Genomic DNA, 21,424 nt, shown 5'->3' with positions numbered 1-21,424 from the left:
TGAGAACCCCAAGCTTCATGAACTCCAAGCCAATGTTTGGCTATATATTGTTGTCCATTCCCAGTTTTTGTCATTAAATAGTTACAATGGCTAATGCAATACTACAAGTGAAGTTCGTTACAAACAGACTTGGCAACCAAAACCTAGTACACAATGGCTTTAAGTTTCAAGCAAAAAACAGAAGGGGTGAAAGGACTTACTGGAAATGTTCTACTGCAAATTGTCCTGCTACAATTAATACATTAAACAATATACCAACCAAAGTATCAGCAAATCACAACCCTGAGTCTGATAACGTGCAGTTGAAGGTAGATGTAGTCCTGCAGAGCATGAAAAAACGTTGCATAAATGAGCTCACTCCAGTTCCCACTATCTATGAAGAAGAATTAGTAAAACTCAGAACTGATGACTGGAATGACGACACACAAGAACTAGTGGAAAATATTCCTACTTTCCCATCTTGTTAATCAGCCATGTACAACAAACGCAAGAAAACTTTACCAGTTTTACCAAAGACCGCTGATGACATCAACATAGATGGTATTTGGACACAGACCACAAAAGGAGACCCTTTCCTTTTAGTGGATGACAACACAGTTGGACGCATGTTGATATTCAGTACACACAAGAATCTAACACACTTAGCAGCTGCAGAAACTATATATGGTGACGGCACATTTTATACATACCCTACTCAATTCTACCAACTGTACACATTCCACGCAATGGTTGACAACGCAATGTATCCGCTGGTGTACAGCTTACTACCAGCCAAGAGCGAACTTTTATATACCAGATTTCTTACTCTACTCAAAGGTTTATGTCAACAACATCAACTGCAACTTCAACCTACTACTATCTGTCTGGACTATGAGGTCGCCATACGCAACGCAGCATACTCCATCTTTCCTGGCATCAACGCAAAGGGCTGTTTTTTTCACTATACTCAGAGCATATGGCGAAAAGCTCAGGAAACAGGTCTACAAGTGCCTTACAAAGAAGACAACAACATCCACCAATTAGTACGTCGTGCAGCTGTGTTACCACTCATACCCACTGCTGAGGTCGAAGACGTATGGTTTAATGCCCTTACTGATACAGATGATGTTGAAACAAACGCCAACTACGTTCCCTTCACTGACTATGTAACAACTTACTGGGTAGAGCAGAACAGACACTTATGGAACCACTACACAACAGAAGGTCCAAGGACAACCAATCACTTAGAAGGATGGCATAGTAAACTTAAGAAACATGTTCAACATCCACACCCAAACATATTCAGACTCATAAAACAACTGAAACATGAGGAAGCCATCCATGACTTGACTATGATTCAATACGCAGCTGGTGGTAAAAGAGCAGTACAAAAGAGAAAGTATGTAGACATCAACAACAGGTTAGCAGCACTCAAAACCAGACATCGTAACCAGGAAGTCACAACTGTCCAGTTTGGTGATGCAGCTTCATACCTTCTGCACCTTGACTAAATTGTTGAACTGTTAAATTGTTATGTAAAAACAAAATTATTGTGTATGTTTAATATATATGATCTAGTGCTTAATATCGTAGAGACTGGTTGAATGAATGTGTTTAAACTGATATTGTTACTGTCTTATGTCTTATGACTTATGTATATCAAAAACTACTGATTCATTAATATACATTATGTATTCATATATATAACTGTTTATTTATATTTCCTTAAATTAAAAAGTATAATATTCAAAATTTACTTGTTTCTTTTTTATTATATTTATGCAACAAAATGGAAATTCACTGACAAAATATATCATTTACCTGTCATTAATTACAAAATCAATTAACACCTAATCAAACATTGTTTATACAGTATAATCCTTTATCTACACTATTTTCCACCTATTCCCACATGAAAATTTACCTTTTTATTACCTATTTTATAAAAAGTGGGAATAGGTGGAATGAACCATGTCAACTACTTTTAATTGGATCATTGTCAATTCAAACCAAATTAATCGTTGGCAGTAAACGTTGTTTATTGGGTTTGTTTATTGGCGTAAATAGCATCGAATTAATTATGATGAACCTTAATGAGGTAAGCCAATGGGACTATTTTCCTGCGGTAGTGCAAGATAATTGCAGATGCTAACAGGCTTTACCAATCTAAAGGCTCTGGCGACTGCTATATCAATTCTGCTCTTCGATCTAAATTGGTAAAAAGAGTTTTATCGGCAGCGTAGGGAACCAAAAATATTGTTTCAATTATCTTAAGCAACGAAAAAGTTATGATGATTTTAAGTTGATGCCTCATGCCACTCAATGGATTTTTTGCCAACCAAAACCAAATCATAGTTAATTGATGTCACAACAAAGAACTCTCCTATTGAATCTACTTGAATAACGAATTTGTTTATTATTTGTTGAACTGAACGAAGGGCGCATATTTTTCATGTTCCAAATTCCATTTTTTTTTATTTCATAATCTGTGCCGGTATTCCGTCTCCTACGATATGGAACATTGTTGCCTTTGCTACTAAACAACCAGTGGGGGTTTTAAGCCGTACCTTGGTGGCGCGTTAAAAATGAAAACACGACTTTGAAAGTAGTACTTATAGTGCCTCTTTGGTTTGAAAATGAGCCGATTGAGACCTGAAATATCTATTGATGAAATTGATGACTGGTTTGTCATTGGTGCTAAGTCAGTCAAAAGCTCTACAACAAAGACAGTACCCAGAACTACAACAAGAGGCAGATTTTTCGATCCAGTAACTCAGAGTGCACGAGTTCAAACTGAGGAAACATACATTCCTTCATACCAACAGTAAATGAATATTAGTTTATTGATATTTCGATATCTTTAACCTTTATAAAAATCATATTATAACTGCAGCAACCAGACAAATATCGACAATGCAGTGGCAGGTGTAAACCATGGGGTACGTCTAAACACTGCAGACCGGTCTTGGAGCACTAAGACCACAAAAGTAGCATTAAGACCCTTAAGATGACTGCTTTCCGAAGTAAAAGTATTACGATTGGAAAAGTTATTTAAAAATGCATTTATTGTACGGAATTTAATATAATAATAGTTATTGAATCATTTACTATTTAGTCTTTCGTGCAATTTCCCTGGCATGTGCTGGCAATCACACGAGGCACCGACTGTGACAACGGCTCTTTGATGTCCATTAATTGTTAATTATAAACTAAAAACATAAAGTATGAACTTTTTGGGGTTTAAGAGAACGGTAAAAGAAAAAGGTGCTAAATTTTATTGATATATGTGCCTTAATACGCAACATGGTGAAATCAAAGCCTGATAGAAGTGAGGAAGTGTTTAGTACATAAATTCCTGTTGAATAGATGAAACGTGCATTTTCACGTCTTATTCTAAACTGCCTATGCTAATCACTATCAAGAACAGGTGAATGCATGATATACTATACTGGTCACAGCAATCTGGTATTGAGTTAAACCAGGGACTTTATATTACAGTCCCTGGTTATAAAGGGAAGATTTCACCTACATATTGAGTTTCAATATCACAACTCAAATGTAATGCCAGAGCTTGCCGTAACTATACAGACTTTTTTGTACCTCGCTAGACTTCTTACAATTAGGCTTCTGGAACAGGGTTATGTTGCTACAAGATTGAAGTCATTACAACAGAAATTTTGTGGTCGTCGTCATGACCTTGTGAATCCCTACAGTGTATCCATCAGCACCATGAGAACAGATTTGTTCAAAGTGTCATAGTTTTACTTTCCTCTTTAATCTACCCAGGATTTGACTTTTTATGAGCAACTCGGCAGGTGTTTCTAGAAAAGCAGAGGACTCTTACCCTACCAGTGCTCCTGGTCCATGCTCCCAGTTTTTAGTGGAGTCTGAGTTGTTCAAATACTTTTGTTGCTTTGTTTGCATTATTTTGGTTATTTTATTTCTTCGTTGTGTATGTCTGTTTTCCTTGTCTAGTCTTTGTCCCTGGATTACATTGTTTTGATTTCTGCTAGAATTTTGGTTTTCCTTGATTACTTTTTCAGTAGTTAGGAGGTAATAATCATATTATAAAGAAAATAAAACTTCAGGATTGATTAAGGATGGATTGATAGTATATTCATTGAAATATATTACTTTCAATATGGGATATGAATTTTTTTGGTTTAAAAAATCCTTAGCATGACAACTCCTTCAACTTCCATGTTAGTTTTGTCTTTTTCTTTAGAAACAAAATGCAGGGTTTGATCTAATTTATATTAATGTAACTTTTAAAAAATTAAAATTTACCTTTTCAATTTGTAGTCATTGTAGATAATGATGTATAGCACTAGGTGGATAATTGATATTGAGCATATGTCAATGTTCACTTCATCAAATATAGATACATGTAGTACAGTGCTTTCTGGCATAATAAAGCTTATTTGCCTTTCCCAAAAATTCTAGCTCAGTGACCATTGTGCATTTTAAAGAATTTTTTTTTAGTTAGTACTGAGCTAAAATTAGGAAGTGTCAACTGTTATTTGTGGTATGGACAAGGGGTTACAAGTTTCCACTTCCTTCCCTAATTTGGTAATAGAAAAAATATAGTTAAAAAATCTCTGTTACTTTACACCTGATTTCTGTCCCCAACTTTCCATTCCTTTCCGGTAACCCCTGCCTATTTGCCTTCATTTAGTTAAGAAAGAACAAAACATATTAGGGCTTTGTTTTGGTTAGATGCTTCACTTACTTGTATTGTAAGTTGGATCTGTTTAACATTCACAGACATTTTCTTGTTTGTTGTAGACATAATTACAATGCCACCACATATGCAGAGGCTTATCGTGTCGAAGAAGAGCAAGAACTTTTCCTACACCAGGCTCAGGTACATCATTTAATCAATTTAGCAAAAGGTGTTCTAAATGAGAAATGTCTAATTGCAATCAAAATTCAAATGGTTATCAAGCTTGAGTGGTGTCCACACTTGCCTCATCAGAGTTTAGTCTGTGTGGTACTATCAATCTGCACAATGTAAACTATTTTATTGTAAGTTATTGCCTTTTGAACTTATTTATTTCCATTAGTATGACATAAATGCTTTCGTGCCTACATGTCTTTTAAAATTTTCTTAAGATTTATACTTTAGTTTGCTACCACCAATAGCTTGGACAAACAAGCTAGGGGCTGACCATTTATCTTTGTTAGTGTTATTGCTACCACCAATAGCTTGGACAAACAAGCTAGGGGCTGACCATTTATCTTTGTTAGTGTTATTGCTACCACCAATAGCTTAGACAAACAAGCTAGGGCTGACCGTTTATCTTTGTTAGTGTTATTGCTACCACCAATAGCTTGGTCAAACAAGCTAGGGCTGACCATTTGTCTTTGTTAGTGTTATTGCTACCACCAATAGCTTGGACAAACAAGCTAGGGGCTGACCATTTATCTTTGTTAGTGTTATTGCTACCACCAATAGCTTAGACAAACAAGCTAGGGCTGACCATTTATCTTTGTTAGTGTTATTGCTACCACCAATAGCTTAGACAAACAAGCTAGGGCTGACCATTTATCTTTGTTAGTGTTATTGCTACCACCAATAGCTTGGACAAACAAGCTAGGGACTGCCCATTTATCGTTGTTAGTGTTATTGCTACCACCAATAGCTTGGACAAACAAGCTAGTGACTGACCATTTATCTATGTTAGTGTTATTGCTTTTTTTAAATCTCTCTTCTTTTAATCAGTACAATATTTTATGTGCTTACTTTCTGATTTTGTCAATTTTGTCAAAAAAAATCTCTAGTAGATCTTGTTGATTGAAGTAACAGGGAAAACTATGCTTTCAATATATCTACCTCAATATAGAAGGCTGCTGGGAACAAACAGTGCTCCATCTAGAAACAGTAAAAGACAGGGTGCCAGTGGAGGGAAGGGCATTTAGTTTGTAGAGATAGTAAAGGATAGGGTACCAGTGGAGGGAAGCGCACTTTGTATGTAGAGACAGTAAAGGACAGGGTGCCAGTGGAGGGAAGGGCACTTTGTTTGTAGAGACAGTAAAGGTCAGGGTACTAGTGGAGGGAAGGGCACTTTGTTTGTACAGTAAAGGACAGGGTGCCAGTGGAGGGAAGGGTACTTTGTTTGTAGAGACTGTAAAGGACAGGGTGCCAGTGGAGGGAAGGGCACTTTGTTTGTAGAGACAGTAAAGGACAGGGTGCCAGTGGTGGGAAGGGCACTTTGTTAGTAGAGACAGTAAAGGACAGGGTGCCAGTGGAGGGAAGGGCACTTTGTTTGTAGAGACAGTAAAGGTCGGGGTACTAGTGGAGGGAAGGGCACTTTGTTTGTACAGTAAAGGACAGGGTGCCAGTGGAGGGAAGGGTACTTTGTAGAGACTGTAAAGGACAGGGTGCCAGTGGAGGGAAGGCCACTTTGTTTGTAGAGACAGTAAAGGACAGGGTGCCAGTGGAGGGAAGGGCACTTTGTTTGTAATGTAGTTTTTCCTATATTTTGTCATTGTTTCTAAGTTTTACTGAATTAGACAGGACCAACTTATAACAAATCAGTGCAGCACAAACACAAATTTTTAGTGCTACCTAAGAGCTAAGGTAGCCACCACTTGATTTTTAAGGGGCATTGGGCCTAGGATCAAATTTTTTATCCTAGATTTTTTATTATGCCAAAATTTTTAGTTTTTCTTTTAACATAAACAAAAAATATGATCCTAGCTCCCTCCCTAAAAAAAGTCATCAGATAGAAGTTCCCTAACCTTGTTGCCGCACATATACTATTTGAATGGGCATTTTTTTAATATTTATTTCAAACTTCAGAGAGAAAAAAACTAGCCCTTGTAAATAAATTTGCCCAAATATCATCATTACACAACTGACATTATGATGTTCTTAACTCGAAAAATCCTAGCATGTCTACGTAAAAAATTGCTCCTGAAAACTATACATTTACTGAGAGACGTACACTGCTCTTGACCTGATACACATTCTATTACTTTCGTTGATGCAGATTTTCTCGATAAAAAACTTTGTTTATATCAACACAAAAACATAAACACGAATATGGTGGGAAAGTATGGTACACAGATGCTTTTCAATAGTGAGGTGTAGGAAAAAAAAATACAAATAAGATGGCGGATATACAGTGAAATCGCCGTTTAAAAAATAAAATGGACATTATTCGATCACGGAGGTAAGAACGAAAAATAATTGTAAGGGAATTGTAGTGCAGAACGACATGAATAAAATAGCAAGTTTTTGAAAGGAACCATCGTGTAATTAAAAAAAATAAATGCAAATAAACGCAAACAATCTGAGGTGACTTGGAGTATAATTTAAAGGAATAATATTTTCCAGAACTATAACACACACAACTTTTGGCAAATATACTGTACTCTTTGAAATACAGAAAGTTTGAAAATTGTTGAGGAGATAACTGACAATTTGATAAACACATGTACAATTTTATGATTGTTAACACAGGTGGCTCAGCATAATTTAGACCTATTAAATTATCAGAACTTGTCTAATTATGCAGTGGAAATTGATTATTGTTTAATGATGACCTGTTTTCCACAGGTTGTTGATGAATAAGAGTTACATGTATTTGCTAAAATATTGTTTTTAATATATACTAACAAGTGAGAAACAGAAATTGGATTTATATTGAGTGATGATAAACAAAAATGGTTCTTTTACTAAACATTACAATTCACAATACTCTTAAGAAAATCAGACACAATAATTATTGCCTGAAATGAACTGTATGTTTTAGAACAAAGATGCTGGCCTTGCTGTTGCGATGGAACATTTAGATTTGGAGTCAATTGCCACAGGGTCAGTTGCTGTTCCTGATGACTTAGTACCTGAAAATGCTACAGACGTATACAATAACTACAACTTTAATCACAGATATGAACATAATTTACCTATTACCAAGTTTAGAGATCAGGTGATTTTGATTAAAATTTTGTTTTTAAAGTAAAATCAATAGCATGTCACTGCTCCCTGTTACCAATGTATGCACATCCCATAAAAAGATGGGTCATTTTGGAACACAACAAAAATTTGCAAATGTATAATGGTATCATGGTTTTGTCATAGTGGCGTTAGCTTCCATTTACTTTCTATTATTTACAACAATTGAGGAAAAAATATCTTTTTGAAATTTTATCACATAGTTCCTAGGGACATGAAGTATGAACCTGTAGATTTTGGAGATTATGAAGTGCAGAGGTGCATATTATACTTCCAATTTGTTTTGGCAAATTTTGTTGGAATAATGGAACTAACTACACAGACTTTTTGTACTGCACTAGACTTCTTACAATTACGCTTCTGGAACAGGGTATGTTGCTGCAAGGTTAATGTCATCACTACAGGAGTTTTTTGGTTGTCTTCATGAACTCAATGGAGTTATGGTGAATTCATCTGCACCATGAGGACTGATTTGTTCAATGTGTCATAGTTTTTCTTTCCTCTTTGGTCTACCTGGGACTTTACTTTTTATGACCACCTCGGCGGGTGTTTAAAGAAAAGTAGAGAAGTAGAGGACGTACCCTACCAGTGGTCCTTGTCCATGCTCCTGAGTTTTCAGTGGAGTCAGAATTGCTTATATACTTTTGTTACTTTGCACATATTATTTTGCTTATACTATGTTCTTTTGTTGTTTGTGTTTGTATTCCATGTCCCTGGATTACATTTTTTTGATTCCTGCAAGAATATTGGTTCCCATGATTATTACTCTTTCTGAATTTGAGTATTTTACTCTTTCCACTTCTACAAGCTTTTACTTAGTTAGCATATTTTTTTGACTAATAAAGGACGTGGAGTGTAAGTCGAATTGCCTAATTTTTACCAAAATTGATGAAGAAAAAAACATAGATAAGTCGAATTGCCAGATAAGTTGAGGGTCTGACATGTGCATTTATTCACAGCATATTATTCCAGCAATGTTACCTTGTATAGTATTTCTGAATTAAATTAATATTTGTATTTTTGTTAAAGTGTACTTTGTCCCCAAGTTCAATTATTTTAATTGAATTGCATGTCACTTGTTCTGAAACCTTAGATTATCAGGTGTATGAAATCATGAACATGTCAAGCCTGGGCACCAAGGTGTGAAATTAGCGGGAAATTAGTTTGATGAATAGGCCATAATGTACGAGTGGTAATTAATAAACATTTACCTGGTATTTCAAAGTGCATTAAAAAAAAATGTTACCTTTAAATTTAATTGCAATTAGCCATTTAGATAACACTTTAACTGATTTTAATTTGAGCCACATTTGACATACCGTAAATGGGTATAAATTTGCATATTAAAGGACAGATAACTCCTGAACACTTGTTAATGTTTTACCAGGAAAAAAAAAGAGTTTTGTTAACATATCTTCTAGACTTTGTTGATATATTTTAATGGTTTTAAAGTTCTTATTAACATCATCGTATTCATTCATAAAGGATAGAGGCACTAATCAATAATCTTCAAATTCGATTGCCGATTTATCTGTTTGAGTTACAGTTTTCGTTGATTGTTTACCAAAAATTTTGAATGAAACAATAAAAAATGAAATAAACAAATCTAATGACATGCATTGCAGATGAACATTTTTTCTTGAAAAGTTGTTGTATAAGTAAAGGCTGACACTTCGCTGAAAATAGTATTGACTTATAGTCCAAAAATACGGGACATTTCAAAACCTTAATCTGCCATGGTGGGGGAAATACGGCTACTTGTAGCTATCTTGTCTGACTGCAGGTTCCTTTTTAAAAACTACTGACCGCCTGATAAGCTGTACAATTACATCTGTGTACCCTAACAAATCGAATAAAAAAATGTGCTATCAGGAGGGAACACATTACACATACATATTGATGTGTACCCAAACTTCCATAAAGCATTTCTGATTAACATTTATAAATGATTTTTGTTCCCTGCCGCTATGTGGAAGGGGAAGTACAAATACTGTTGTCTGTCCCTGCATCTGTATGGTCACACTTGTGGACGCAACTACTCTGATTTTATTCAAATTTTGTAGGATTGTAAGTCACCCTTTGCTGTTGATCATATTGCGCCGCCATTTTGATCGTGGCTACAGGTTACTTGTATAGTGTACATCATGCAATGTTTTCAGAAGTAAAGAGTACAATAGTGCATAGCAAATGTGCAAATCATTTGACCCATTTAACTTGAATACCATCTGGAGCTTTTAATTAAACTAAGTGATTCAAAATTATAAAATTTTATTAACGAACAGTAAAAATATGTCAAGTTCCATTTTAGTGTAGATATGTTACCATAATAAACAATAATAAATGATTTCTTGGTTATAATTCAGTAAGGCTTAAATACACAAGTAATTTTGTAAGGCTAAAACATGAGTAAGTGAGTACAGTAAGTTACATGTAAATGGATAAATTGACATCAGCATTTAAAAACTACTTTAAATGTACATTTGAAGTAAAAAAAAGTAGAGTGTGTAACCCACAAGATAAACTGTGAAGTAATGATCATTCAGGAATTGCATACTTCTACAAAATGTTCTATGTTACAAAATGAAATGAGGTCACAACAATCACAATGAAGGTTTAGTAGTTTCTATAAATTACAGCATGTGTAATGTATGTTATGTTTTAAAGATGTTAGCTACAATAGAAAGTAACCAAGTAACAGTTGTTCAAGGATCCACAGGTTCAGGAAAAACAACTCAGGTGCCTCAATACATTTTGGATCACTATGCCAATATGGGGAAATATTGTAACATTATTGTTACCCAGCCACGTAGGATTGCTGCCATGAGTATTGCCAGGAGAGTTTGTCAGGAGAGGGGATGGGACCTTGGTACGATTTGTGGTTATCAAGTATGTACATAGAGTTTCAAAGAGTTTCATTAGACAATTTCTATATGAATTAGCATTGAAAAATCAATCAAAAGCCAATACATTTGTTCTGTGAATGGCATTAATCACTACATAAAGTATATATTTTGTATAAGCAATTTCAAGTGCTTTTCTGTTAATAAAAATTATTATAGTATAAACATATAAGAACTGTTTAAACTTAAATGCATAGAAAGTTCTACAGGGCTGTGGTAGTTTCAGTGTTTTGTAAGGTGGAGAAGGCTGTGATATGTTTGTATGTACACAGTAATACAGTCGACTCCACTTAATCGCATATCGCTTTATTGCATATTTCGGGTATTAGCATAATTTTTTCCTGCACAAAACCATTTTCTATTATTCTATTAGGGAAAAAAATTGCTTATTTGCATAGGCCTTGCAGGTGCATTTCGGTTTATTGCATAGAGAATTTTGCCGGTGATAGGTATGAAAGTAAAATGTTACCTGGTTATCAGATTGTTTGAACTGGAAATGGCAGTGTTTTATTTACAAATTAGTACGAGTTAATCAGCATGTCATGGCCAGTCATAATTATTTTGTTAAATAAAGTATGAATGAAAGAAGTCTTTTCGTATTTTCATTATCAGTTTGTGTATTGACGGTTTTCCCAAATTCTATTTTAAGCCTTCGGGTCATAAATATGTCAATCATATTTATTGTTGTAAAAACTAGATTATCATCAATCAGGAGGTGTTAATAATGGATTAAAAACATAATGGACATAAAAGACAATTTAAATGATTTCTAATTACATTAAAATAAACAAGCACCTAGGTGAACAATGACTTCTGATGACATGCCAAACATCACCTTACAATGCGGCTTGGGGTTCAGCTTGGGGTATTTTTTGTCCCTTTTTAAATTCTTCTGACTACAAATGATTATCAATGTAAATTTAATTTTCTTTAATGAGCTGAACAGTTTTTAGTGAGCTTGGGTTACAAGGCATAAATATCAACCGAAAATTAAGTCATCATTCATTCAGTACAATGTCTAAGCGAAAGCGTAACGATCTCACACTTGTTGACAAGTATGAAGTTATAAAACTTCTTGACCAGAAACTGTCACAGACAGAAATTTTGAAGAAGCTGGGATGCTCCCAATCCCAGATTTCACACATTTCATCAAAGAAAGAGGAAATACGAGACCAGTATTTCTCCAACACAAACCCAGAGAGAAAACGTCAGCGTAGTGGCAAATCTGCAGGTGTGGAAGCAGCTCTAACAACATGGTTTACCAATGCCAGGTCCAGAGACATTCCTATCAGCGGTCCCATCTTAGAGCAAAAAGCTAAAGATCTTGCTACAGAACTGGACAGACTTCAACCCAACCATTGGCTGACTTTCCAGGTGGAAATCTTGCAACATGATAGTTCACAAAAAACTCCATGGGGAGAAGAAAGACTCAGATGAGAAAGCAGCTGACAACTGGTTAGAAAATGTTCTACCAAACCTACTGCACAACTGCCACCCAAGCGATGTGTACAATGCTGATGAAACTGGCCTCTACTATCACGCATTACCTGATGGGACCCTAACCCACAAAGATGACAGTGTGTCTGGCAGTAAAAAGTTAAAAGAGAGCGTCACTGCAATGGTAGCATGTAATATGACTGGCACGGACAAACGCAAATTACTCATCATCTGTAAAAGTAATGATCCAAAGTGCTTTAGGGGCATAAAGAGTCTACCAGTCATGTACAACAAGAACGCCTGGATGACAGCAGAAATATTTAAAGATTGGTTAAGAGAACTTGACAAAGATATGTGTCGTCAAAACAGAAAGATACTTCTCCTGGTTGACAACTGTAGTGCCCACCCCGAGGATGCAGCAGACCGGTTAGATTTTGTCCAACTAGACTTCTTGCCACCAAATACTACTGCCATCATCCAGCCCTGTGACCAAGGGATCATCCGGAACCTGAAAGGCCACTATCGTAATCAGTTGGAGCAAAAAGTGGTTACCCAGATAGTCTCGACGACTGCAAAAGCATCAGAGATCGCCAAAAACATTACCCTACTTGACGCAGTTCATATGGTCACCATGGCATGGAAAATGGTCAAGACAACAACAGTGATCAACTGCTTCGCCAAGGCAGGTTTCAAGACAGACTCAGATGCAACAGACCAAGTCCTCATCACTGCCGTAGCTGATGTTGAAAGACCACCAACAATGACCGAAGAAGAATTCAACAACTATGTAGACCACGACAATGAGTGCTTTGGGGAACTCACAGACGCAGATATAGCTGCAGCAATACTCCAAGATGATCCAGGAAGAAATACTGACCCTGCCGATGATTCCGATAGCGACGATTCCGAAGACGTCACTTTACCAGTCACACTGTCAGAGGCAAACAACTACCTTGCCGTATTGCGTCATGCCATGGAAGAACATAGCAGTTCTGACTTCACAACTTTCTACAAGCTTGAGACGGAGATACTGAAGATGTTTGCTCAGTCTAGACGCCAGTGCAAAATCACAGTTTGTCAATTGGATTCCTTAGTGACATTATTTAAGTGACAATAAATATGTATTGTAGTGCATATTTAATGTGAGGTGCTTTCATAAACTGTGCTTTTTACATTTTCTTTTTGTATGATTTGTGATTTTAAATGCTAGTGCGTAAAGTAATGGACAATTAATAACACGACTTTCTTAGTGCTCATTCATTGTTTTTCATATGAAATAACTTATAAACCTTGTTTTTATGTTATATTTTTTATGTAAGAAATTATTTTAAATGTAGGATTTCATGAATAAATATGTTATATATATCTTTATTATTAAATTTTCCAATGAAATTCAACTACCCTAAGTGCCCCATACTATCTACACTTCATAGGAATATATCGAGGTCAATGACACGTATAATACACAACTATCAGTGTACAATGGTGACTGAACAGAGGAATAAAAACACACAGACCATTTCAAAAGCCCATAAACTGCAAACATTGATGAATATTACACTGAATCCTGGCAGAAAGGTCAGGAAATTACTTGACTATTTATAGATGAGAAACACGTGGTTTTACTTATAAATACACCCAACATAAAGAAGGTCAATAAACAAGACAAACACAAAATACATTATTATTTATTGATAAAAGAACAACACAATGAGAAGGTCTATAACAATTAAATACCAGATCAGAAATGTTGAACAGTGATATCACTGGTTGATCCACAGTATCGTCGTCTTACCTGAACTCACACTTCTGGTAAAATCGTAATTTCGGTTATAAGAATAGCCCGGTTATTTGCATATTTTTTACTGGCAAATAGGCTATGCAAATAAGCGGAATCCACTGTATCTGTCTAAAATTAATTTTCTTTTACTAGTGCACAATAGTGACCTTAGTGATTATTCTGTTTCTATATCGAAGCATAGAAAGTACATTTCTCTCATCATCTTTGATTAATGCCTTATATAATACAGATAAGTTAACAATAATGTATTACTTGATTCTTTTTACTTCTACTGAAGGTTGGTATGGACAAGACTGCAAATAATGATACTCGTCTCTTGTATGTGACTACTGGAGTGTTACTAAGGAAACTAATCAAAACAAAGAATATGCTGCAATTTACTCATGTTATACTGGATGAGGTCAGATATTGATTTGGTATTATTGATATGTAATAGATTGATTATTACTTAATGAATCATAGTGAAAATTTAAGTACCAGTCCATATAAAATTCAGACACTACCATTAGTAAGGTGATTCCTTGTGTAGAAAAAAACCAAAGAACCAATGAGGCTTTTTTTGGTCTAAATATGATATTTTTTATGTGACAATAGTCCTTTCTGTATTTAGATCTGTACTTTTGGGAAAACTAGACTTTAACCTCCCACTAAAATCAACCAAATCATACCAAAAATGAACAATCACTCTTGCAACACCCAAATGAAAAACTGGTTATGTGGTTTTTAACTGTTTCTGATCTGTAATTGTTTTTAACTGTAACTGTTTCAAGAAATTAAACTGAACAGGGTTTTCAATATGCATAAATCATCTCTCGTCTGATTTTTATAAAGACTGCTACTTAACACAAGGTTCAAGTAAAATCGTATGGATCACAGTGAATTGTGATACAAGGTAGTATTCCACCAAAGAAAGGCAGGGTTTGCTTTTTGTGGTACTGACTTGAAGTATATAGGTAGTAAGAGCCAAAAGCAAACATTTTTCTGGTATTTCACAATCTGTAGATAACTACTAAAATCGCATTCTGTGTTTAGCAAAATATCAAGATTTTTAATTTTTGTGAATTTTAATTTGGTTTGTCACATTACCATGATTACTGATAATGCTTTGTTAAATGTTTTATATTTAGATAACATGCAGTTAACAGGGTTTCTCATCTTTTACAATTGTGTATTTGTTTAGCAGAAAGTGAAGATATTCAAACCTCTCCTCTTTTGTAATGAAAAAAGTGAATGTTATCGGTTCATGTGGAGTATAAGTCAAATTGCCTAATTTTGACCAAAATTAACGAAAAAAACATAGATAAGTCAGATTTGCCAGGTAAATCGAGGGTTAAAAAAATGTAGGACATGCATCATAAGTTGTCAATATAAACCATAGGTGTAGGTGTTAGCAGAGATCCCAGTTGAGTGTTTTTCGGGGAACAGCATATTATTCCAGTGAAGTTTGTTCATATTTTTTAAATAAGTATAATTTGAACATGAGTTTCATTATTTTCATTCAATTCCATGTCTATTGCTCTGAAGCCCTTAACAAATATTAATCATGTAAAGTGTGGGCACCCAGGTGTGAAATCAGTCTGATCAATCGGTCTTGATTACCACTGATTTTAGTTTTCTTCATGTGCGATTGTGTAACGACATTCTGTAAGTTGGCACAAATTTGTATATTAAAGGACTCTGGAATGCTCGATCCATTGAATTTTATTAACTTGTCTTCTAGCGTTTGGTTTTATATATTCAAATTTTTTTTGAAGTTTTGTATTCAGATAAGGATAAAGCCAAGAGAAATGACTGTCATATAGCAAGATCAATAATCTTCAATCATCAGTTCGATTGACAGCTTAAGCTTTCGTTTTCCAACATGTGATTGCAGTTTACTCCAGGTTACTATTGAATGTAATCAATATATAATATATCACAATATTATTGTAATGAAATCAATTTACAGGGTGAGGGCCCAAGCTCAGGTCAGGTTTGAAAGTTCAAAATTCTGCAAAATAAATGTTGGATCATAAATAGTTAGTGAGATTGAAACAGATCTTTATTAAATAAACAATTCTGTGTATCAGTAAAATCTGATAAAGACAGTATGATCTAATGAAATGAATTGTAGGTAAAGAAAATGTCTTGAAATATCCTTACATAAATCAGAGCGGACTTGCTGAAAAAGAATATTGACTTACAGTCTTAAAAATACAGTAATACATCACAAGACTTGCTTTATGTCCCATTCTGAATATTTCTTATGAAGTCTTGCTATTAGAGAGTTATGAGGTAGACAGCTACCATAGAGCAGTTTGATCAAAAGGTGGTATTAGTTGAAAGTCTTGATGAAATTAATTCCTAGAGAGTAACAAGTAGCAGGTTGTTATACCCCAGGCAAGAAAGCTGATTTTTGAAATGTGAGTCTACCATGATGAGTTAAAGATTAAGTTTATATTTAGTTAAGATTTTCTTTTTTAAATACTTTTTAACACATATTGGACTTCCAAAAAATCTTGTTCTCTTAAACCACTGTGGATTATCATCAAACTTAGTCACAAGCATCCTTAGGGTATTAATTTTGAAAATGGTGTCCATTATATAGAGTAACCTTATAACATGGCTGTTTTTGCTATCATTAGACCACAGGGGTAAAGTCATAAATTTCTACATATATCTCAAAAACTGTAGGAGGTCAGGGTTCTCAATAAGTGTTGGCGACTGTTGATTTCACTATCTACTTTGACATTGGCGCCAGCTATTTTGTTGCTCAAAAAAAAAAAAAAAAAAAAATCGCAAAAAAAAAATGTTTGGTTATGTCACCTTTGATTGTGGTCTTTATTGTAATGCAGATTAGTTTTCTTGATAATTTCTTTTTTTTCTTGTCATGATCGGCAGTACAATAAACAAACTTTAATCGTGGTGAATTTGGCGCTTTTGTAATGGACATGATCTATTTTTTTAGCTCACCTGGCCAAAGTCCAAGTGAGCTTATGCCATCACTTGGCATCCGTCATTGTCATGGACAAATTTTCAAAAATCTTCTCTGAAACTACAAGACTGACAGATTTTTGAGGATTGTTCCCTAGGCAAAAAAAAACATGCCTTTTTTTGGCATTTGCAACTTTGAAAATCTTCTCAAAATCCATTGCACAGAATTCAATGAAAGTTGGCATTTATGTTCCTTAGGGTGTCCCACACAAAATGAGTGTTGGGATTGTTGATTCGTGAAAAAACATGACCGCCATTACTAAAAATAGAACATAGGGGTCAGATGGCAGTTTTTTGCAAATAACTCAAAAACCGTTGCCTTAAGCAAATTTCTGGCATGGGTAAAATTTTAAGCATCATAAGAAGGACCTATGCGGAAATTTTCAAAACCATTCATTGACTAATGTAGGAGTTGCGACCCCTGAAACAGTTTTTTTGTTGTTTTTTTTTCACATGTACAATCTTGAAAATCTTTTTCTCTAAAACCATTTAAGATCATTGAATAAAAATATACATAATAGTTCTTTAGTGTATTGTGCTCAAAATGACTGTTGTGATTTTTAATCAGTGAAGATATGGCTGCCTATACTAAAAATGGAACTTAGGGGTCATAAGACAGGTTTTTAAAAAAAATACAAAAATTGTTGCCTTTAGCAAAATTCTGGTTCAGGTCATGAAAATGCTATGAAAAGCATTTCTTGCATTTGACAATTAAGTTGATTTTAACTTAGCCTGTCTCATTCCTCAAGTTTTCAAATAAGCAAATGGTTAACCAGGTGAGCGATTCAGGCTCTCTTGAGCCTTTAGTTTTCAAACACGGTACTGATTCTGTATGTGGGAAGTTTCAGAATCAATTCAACATTTCCGGTCATCGTTGACCAAAGCATGTCACAGTACAAGTACAGAAAAATATCTTATTTTACTAAAAAAGAGATAGATTATAAGGGCTGTCCCAGAAACGTCTGTATGGTGAGGGGGAAGGCAATTTAGTTTTCTGAGAGAAAAATCAATTAAAAAGTTATGGTCCAAATAAAAAGTGGCATTCCCTCCTGCATACAATCACATCTGGAATAGCTTAGTGATATAAACAACATGAAAAGCAAGCCCTGTCATGCAAATCTGAAAAAAATCACATAAATTTTCAAATTTGAGCATAATGAGCTCCAAAAAAAGGGAATATTTGAATTAAGAATAAGGGATCAAAATCTGCTCAGAACAGCCCAATGTCACCAGTTGCAGGGGGTACCCCCTCTCAGGCTGTCCCCCCTCATGCCTTCGCCACTCGGTTCAGGCTTGAGGGTCCTCAATGGTGCCACCTACTTTTAATTTTCTTCCACCTACTTTAAAACTTAATGAGAACCCTGGGAGGTATTGAAAAGTAAATTTGCCATTCATTTTTCAGCTTGGGGAGCTCTACAAAAAAATCCATTGGTTCAAGTTATAAAACTCTTTATTAGAGTTATTGTCCTTGATAGGCGATAAATGATGTTTTTTTGCAGTTTTTATCCAATATCTTGAAAATTATAATAGGTAGAAAATAACTTTCAATTGATGAAATGATCCTTGTGAGAAGATTATGAAATTTTCCAGTTTCTTCCACCTGCTGTATTGACTTCATCAGGCCTCATGGTTATCATCTTCTGTCAGCGTTAACTACTCTTTAAAAATCTTCTCTGAAACCACTCAGTGGATTTGTCACCAGTATCCTGAGGATATCTTCTTTGAAAATGTGTTAATTATATAGATAAAGCATGAAACATTGATGCAGTTGCTATTTAAAAAACACAGGTGTCAAGTGACTGATTTCTACATATATCTCAAGATATTGGAAAATAAAAGTGACTTTTCTTCTTTAGCTTGGAGAACTCTTCAGAAGGGTGATTCAGGATCCTGGGAGCTTCTGGTTTAACAAACTCTGCAGTTGTACATGTATCAGGTTACACCCTAGAAACATTTTATAGACATATATTTTAAGAAACCTAAGAGATGGGGGAAAAGGTTTTCAGCATATTTTTTTTTAATTCCTGACTTCAAATATTTTTAAGATGAAGAAAGAAGTTTGGTGAACAATTCAGGTCCTGAAGGGCCTCCAGTTTGCCCTTTTAAAGACTTCTTAAGTATGTCTTGTAATCCACAAAAATATGTTTGATGTTTTTTTTATGTTATTATTTAGATATTTTGAGGTGTTCAAAATATAACTTGCATCTGAATTTACACAGGTTCACGAACGAGACCAATCTACGGATTTCTCGTTACTGGTTGTAAGAAAATTGCTGCGATGTAATTCACGTCATGTGAAGGTGGTAATGATGTCTGCTACATTTGATTGTGATTTGTTTGGGCAGTACTTTGCTGTACCCATCAGAGATAGGTTAGAGCCAGCCCCTGTTGTTACTGTGGAAGGCAGAGCTTATAATGTATCTGAATATTATGCTGATGATTTAACACAGCTAGCTGAGGTATGTAAGATTATAATCCATTGCTATATTCCAGTGGAAATAAAAGCTTCACCTAAAAATTCTTTTAAAGTTACTCCTGAAAATTTAAGATGAGGTTGTTGAAAAGTTGGAAAGTTTTTTTTAGGTATGTAAGAAAACTGAATTTCATTTAATAAATTAAGAAATAAATAGAATGATTCCTAAGAAAATGTGTTAAAAAGCAGGAATTCTTAGCCAATCTGTCAGAGTATTCAGCAAAATTCAACTTCAATAAATGGAAACCCCAAATCAAAAATGAATCTGCTTAATGAAATTTTGTGATAACAGTCCCCTGAAAATTTGCATTCAGTAGTGTAACTTGAGATTTTAATGCAAGATAAGTACTGTTTATTTGAGTCAAATGAAAAATCCTTCACATCCTGACTTTTTAATGAAAACCCCAGTTTATTTTGTTAGATAATATACAAACAATATATGTTGAATATAAAAAAATGCTACACTTTCCTTGGCATCTACATTCAGATTAACACTGATGAGTTAAAGGTTAGTTTAGCTGCTCTTAAAAATTTTCTTAAAATGTTTTAAAACCAGTAGATATTCGTAGATGCAAATGGCATTCAACATCTCGTAAACATTTTGAAACCACTACATATCAACATCTTGTAAATGTTTTGTTTTACAGATTCCACCACTAGATGAATCCAAACCAGAAATATCTGAAGAAGCCTACACCATGGCTTTAAGACTCATTCAGGAGTTTGATAATTTAGATATAAAGAAGCAAGGGTAAATATTAGGTTTTACTTTGGACTCCTTTTCTAGTACAGGTAGAACGTTCAAAATATTGATGTTTCAGATTTTAATCTTTAAGCTACAACATCTAGGTGTAATATAGATTTACTTTGTAATCTACATCATCTAAGGATAGTATAGAGTTGCTTTGTAATCTACATCATCTAAGGATAGTATAGAGTTGCTTTTACTTTGTAATCTACATCATCTATACTCGGCGTCACATAAATAACATACTGTTAAAATTTGAATAAAAATATTTTCTACAACTTTATTGACACCTACCGTCGTTTAAATTGTCTTAAATGACTTGCTCATTCGTTTAGCCAAACCGCTTCTCCCTAAACATTGAATCGTTAAATTCCGCTCAGATTTTAATTCTCAGTGCCAATATTTACATTGTAAATAGCCGGCCATGTTTACAGTGATCGGGTTGCTAGGAGATGTTGTTTACGTTTAAATGGTTTGTCCAAAAACCGAAGAACCCAGAATACATTTCGGCGTTATTTCGAATTTCTCGGATTTATTTTACGCGAACAACGTACAATACCGAAAAGTTGATCAAGCAGACGATTGTCACCGTAGTTCGAGGGGAACTTACGAACTTCGTTTGTAAACAAATCGTCCCGTAGAAACCAACATGGCGGATATTAGTATGGGATTTTCCCGTAAGGATTTGTTACACATGATTTAAGCTAATAAGCGACTTGTTTAGGGAGAAGCCGTTTGGCTAAACGAATGAGCAAGTCATTTAAGACAATTTAAACGACGGTAGGTGTCAATAAAGTCATAGAAAATATTTTTATTCACATTTGAACAGTATATTATTTATGTGACGCCGAGTATAAGGATAGTATAGAGTTACTTTGTAATCTACATCATCTAAGGGTAGTATAGAGTTGCTTTGTAATCTACATCATCTAAGGATAGTATAGAGTTGCTTTGTAATCTACATCATCTAAGGATAGTATAGAGTTACTTTGTAATCTACATCATCTAAGGATAGCATAGAGTTGCTTTGTAATCTACATCATCTAAGGATAGTATAGAGTTGCTTTGTAATCTACATCCTCTAAGGGTAGTGTTGAATTGCTTTGTAATCAACGTCATCTAAGGAAACTATGGATTTGTTTTGTAATCTACT

At 34.7% G+C, this 21,424-nt stretch overlaps 1 protein-coding gene and 1 pseudogene across 3 annotated transcripts in view; both read left to right on the top strand.

Moving 5' to 3' along the window:
* Positions 1-1,490, top strand: LOC148623586 (uncharacterized; annotated as a pseudogene).
* A 1,048-nt stretch (positions 1,491-2,538) lies between these two features.
* Positions 2,539-21,424, top strand: part of LOC148623585 (ATP-dependent RNA helicase TDRD9-like) — a 94,696-nt gene continuing 75,810 nt past the window's right edge. For 2 of the 3 annotated variants that reach the window (XM_088565506.1, XM_088565508.1), the window contains exons 1-7: positions 2,539-2,803; positions 4,765-4,843; positions 7,737-7,913; positions 10,604-10,825; positions 14,355-14,477; positions 19,270-19,509; positions 20,171-20,274. In XM_088565506.1, coding sequence (XP_088421632.1) covers positions 2,616-2,803; positions 4,765-4,843; positions 7,737-7,913; positions 10,604-10,825; positions 14,355-14,477; positions 19,270-19,509; positions 20,171-20,274 — 1,133 coding nt within the window. In that variant the 5' untranslated portion in view covers positions 2,539-2,615. Of the gene's footprint in view, positions 2,804-2,898; positions 2,919-4,764; positions 4,844-7,736; positions 7,914-10,603; positions 10,826-14,354; positions 14,478-19,269; positions 19,510-20,170; positions 20,275-21,424 lie in introns of those variants that run through there. The other variant, XM_088565507.1, reaches the window with a different exon arrangement.

Source organism: Perna viridis, chromosome 2 (genome assembly GCF_037379345.1).
Source record: "Perna viridis isolate PV_CMFRI_1.1 ecotype Kerala chromosome 2, ASM3737934v1, whole genome shotgun sequence".
Taxonomy (NCBI): Eukaryota; Metazoa; Mollusca; class Bivalvia; order Mytilida; family Mytilidae; genus Perna; species Perna viridis.
This window is presented reverse-complemented; position numbering and strand designations above follow the sequence as displayed.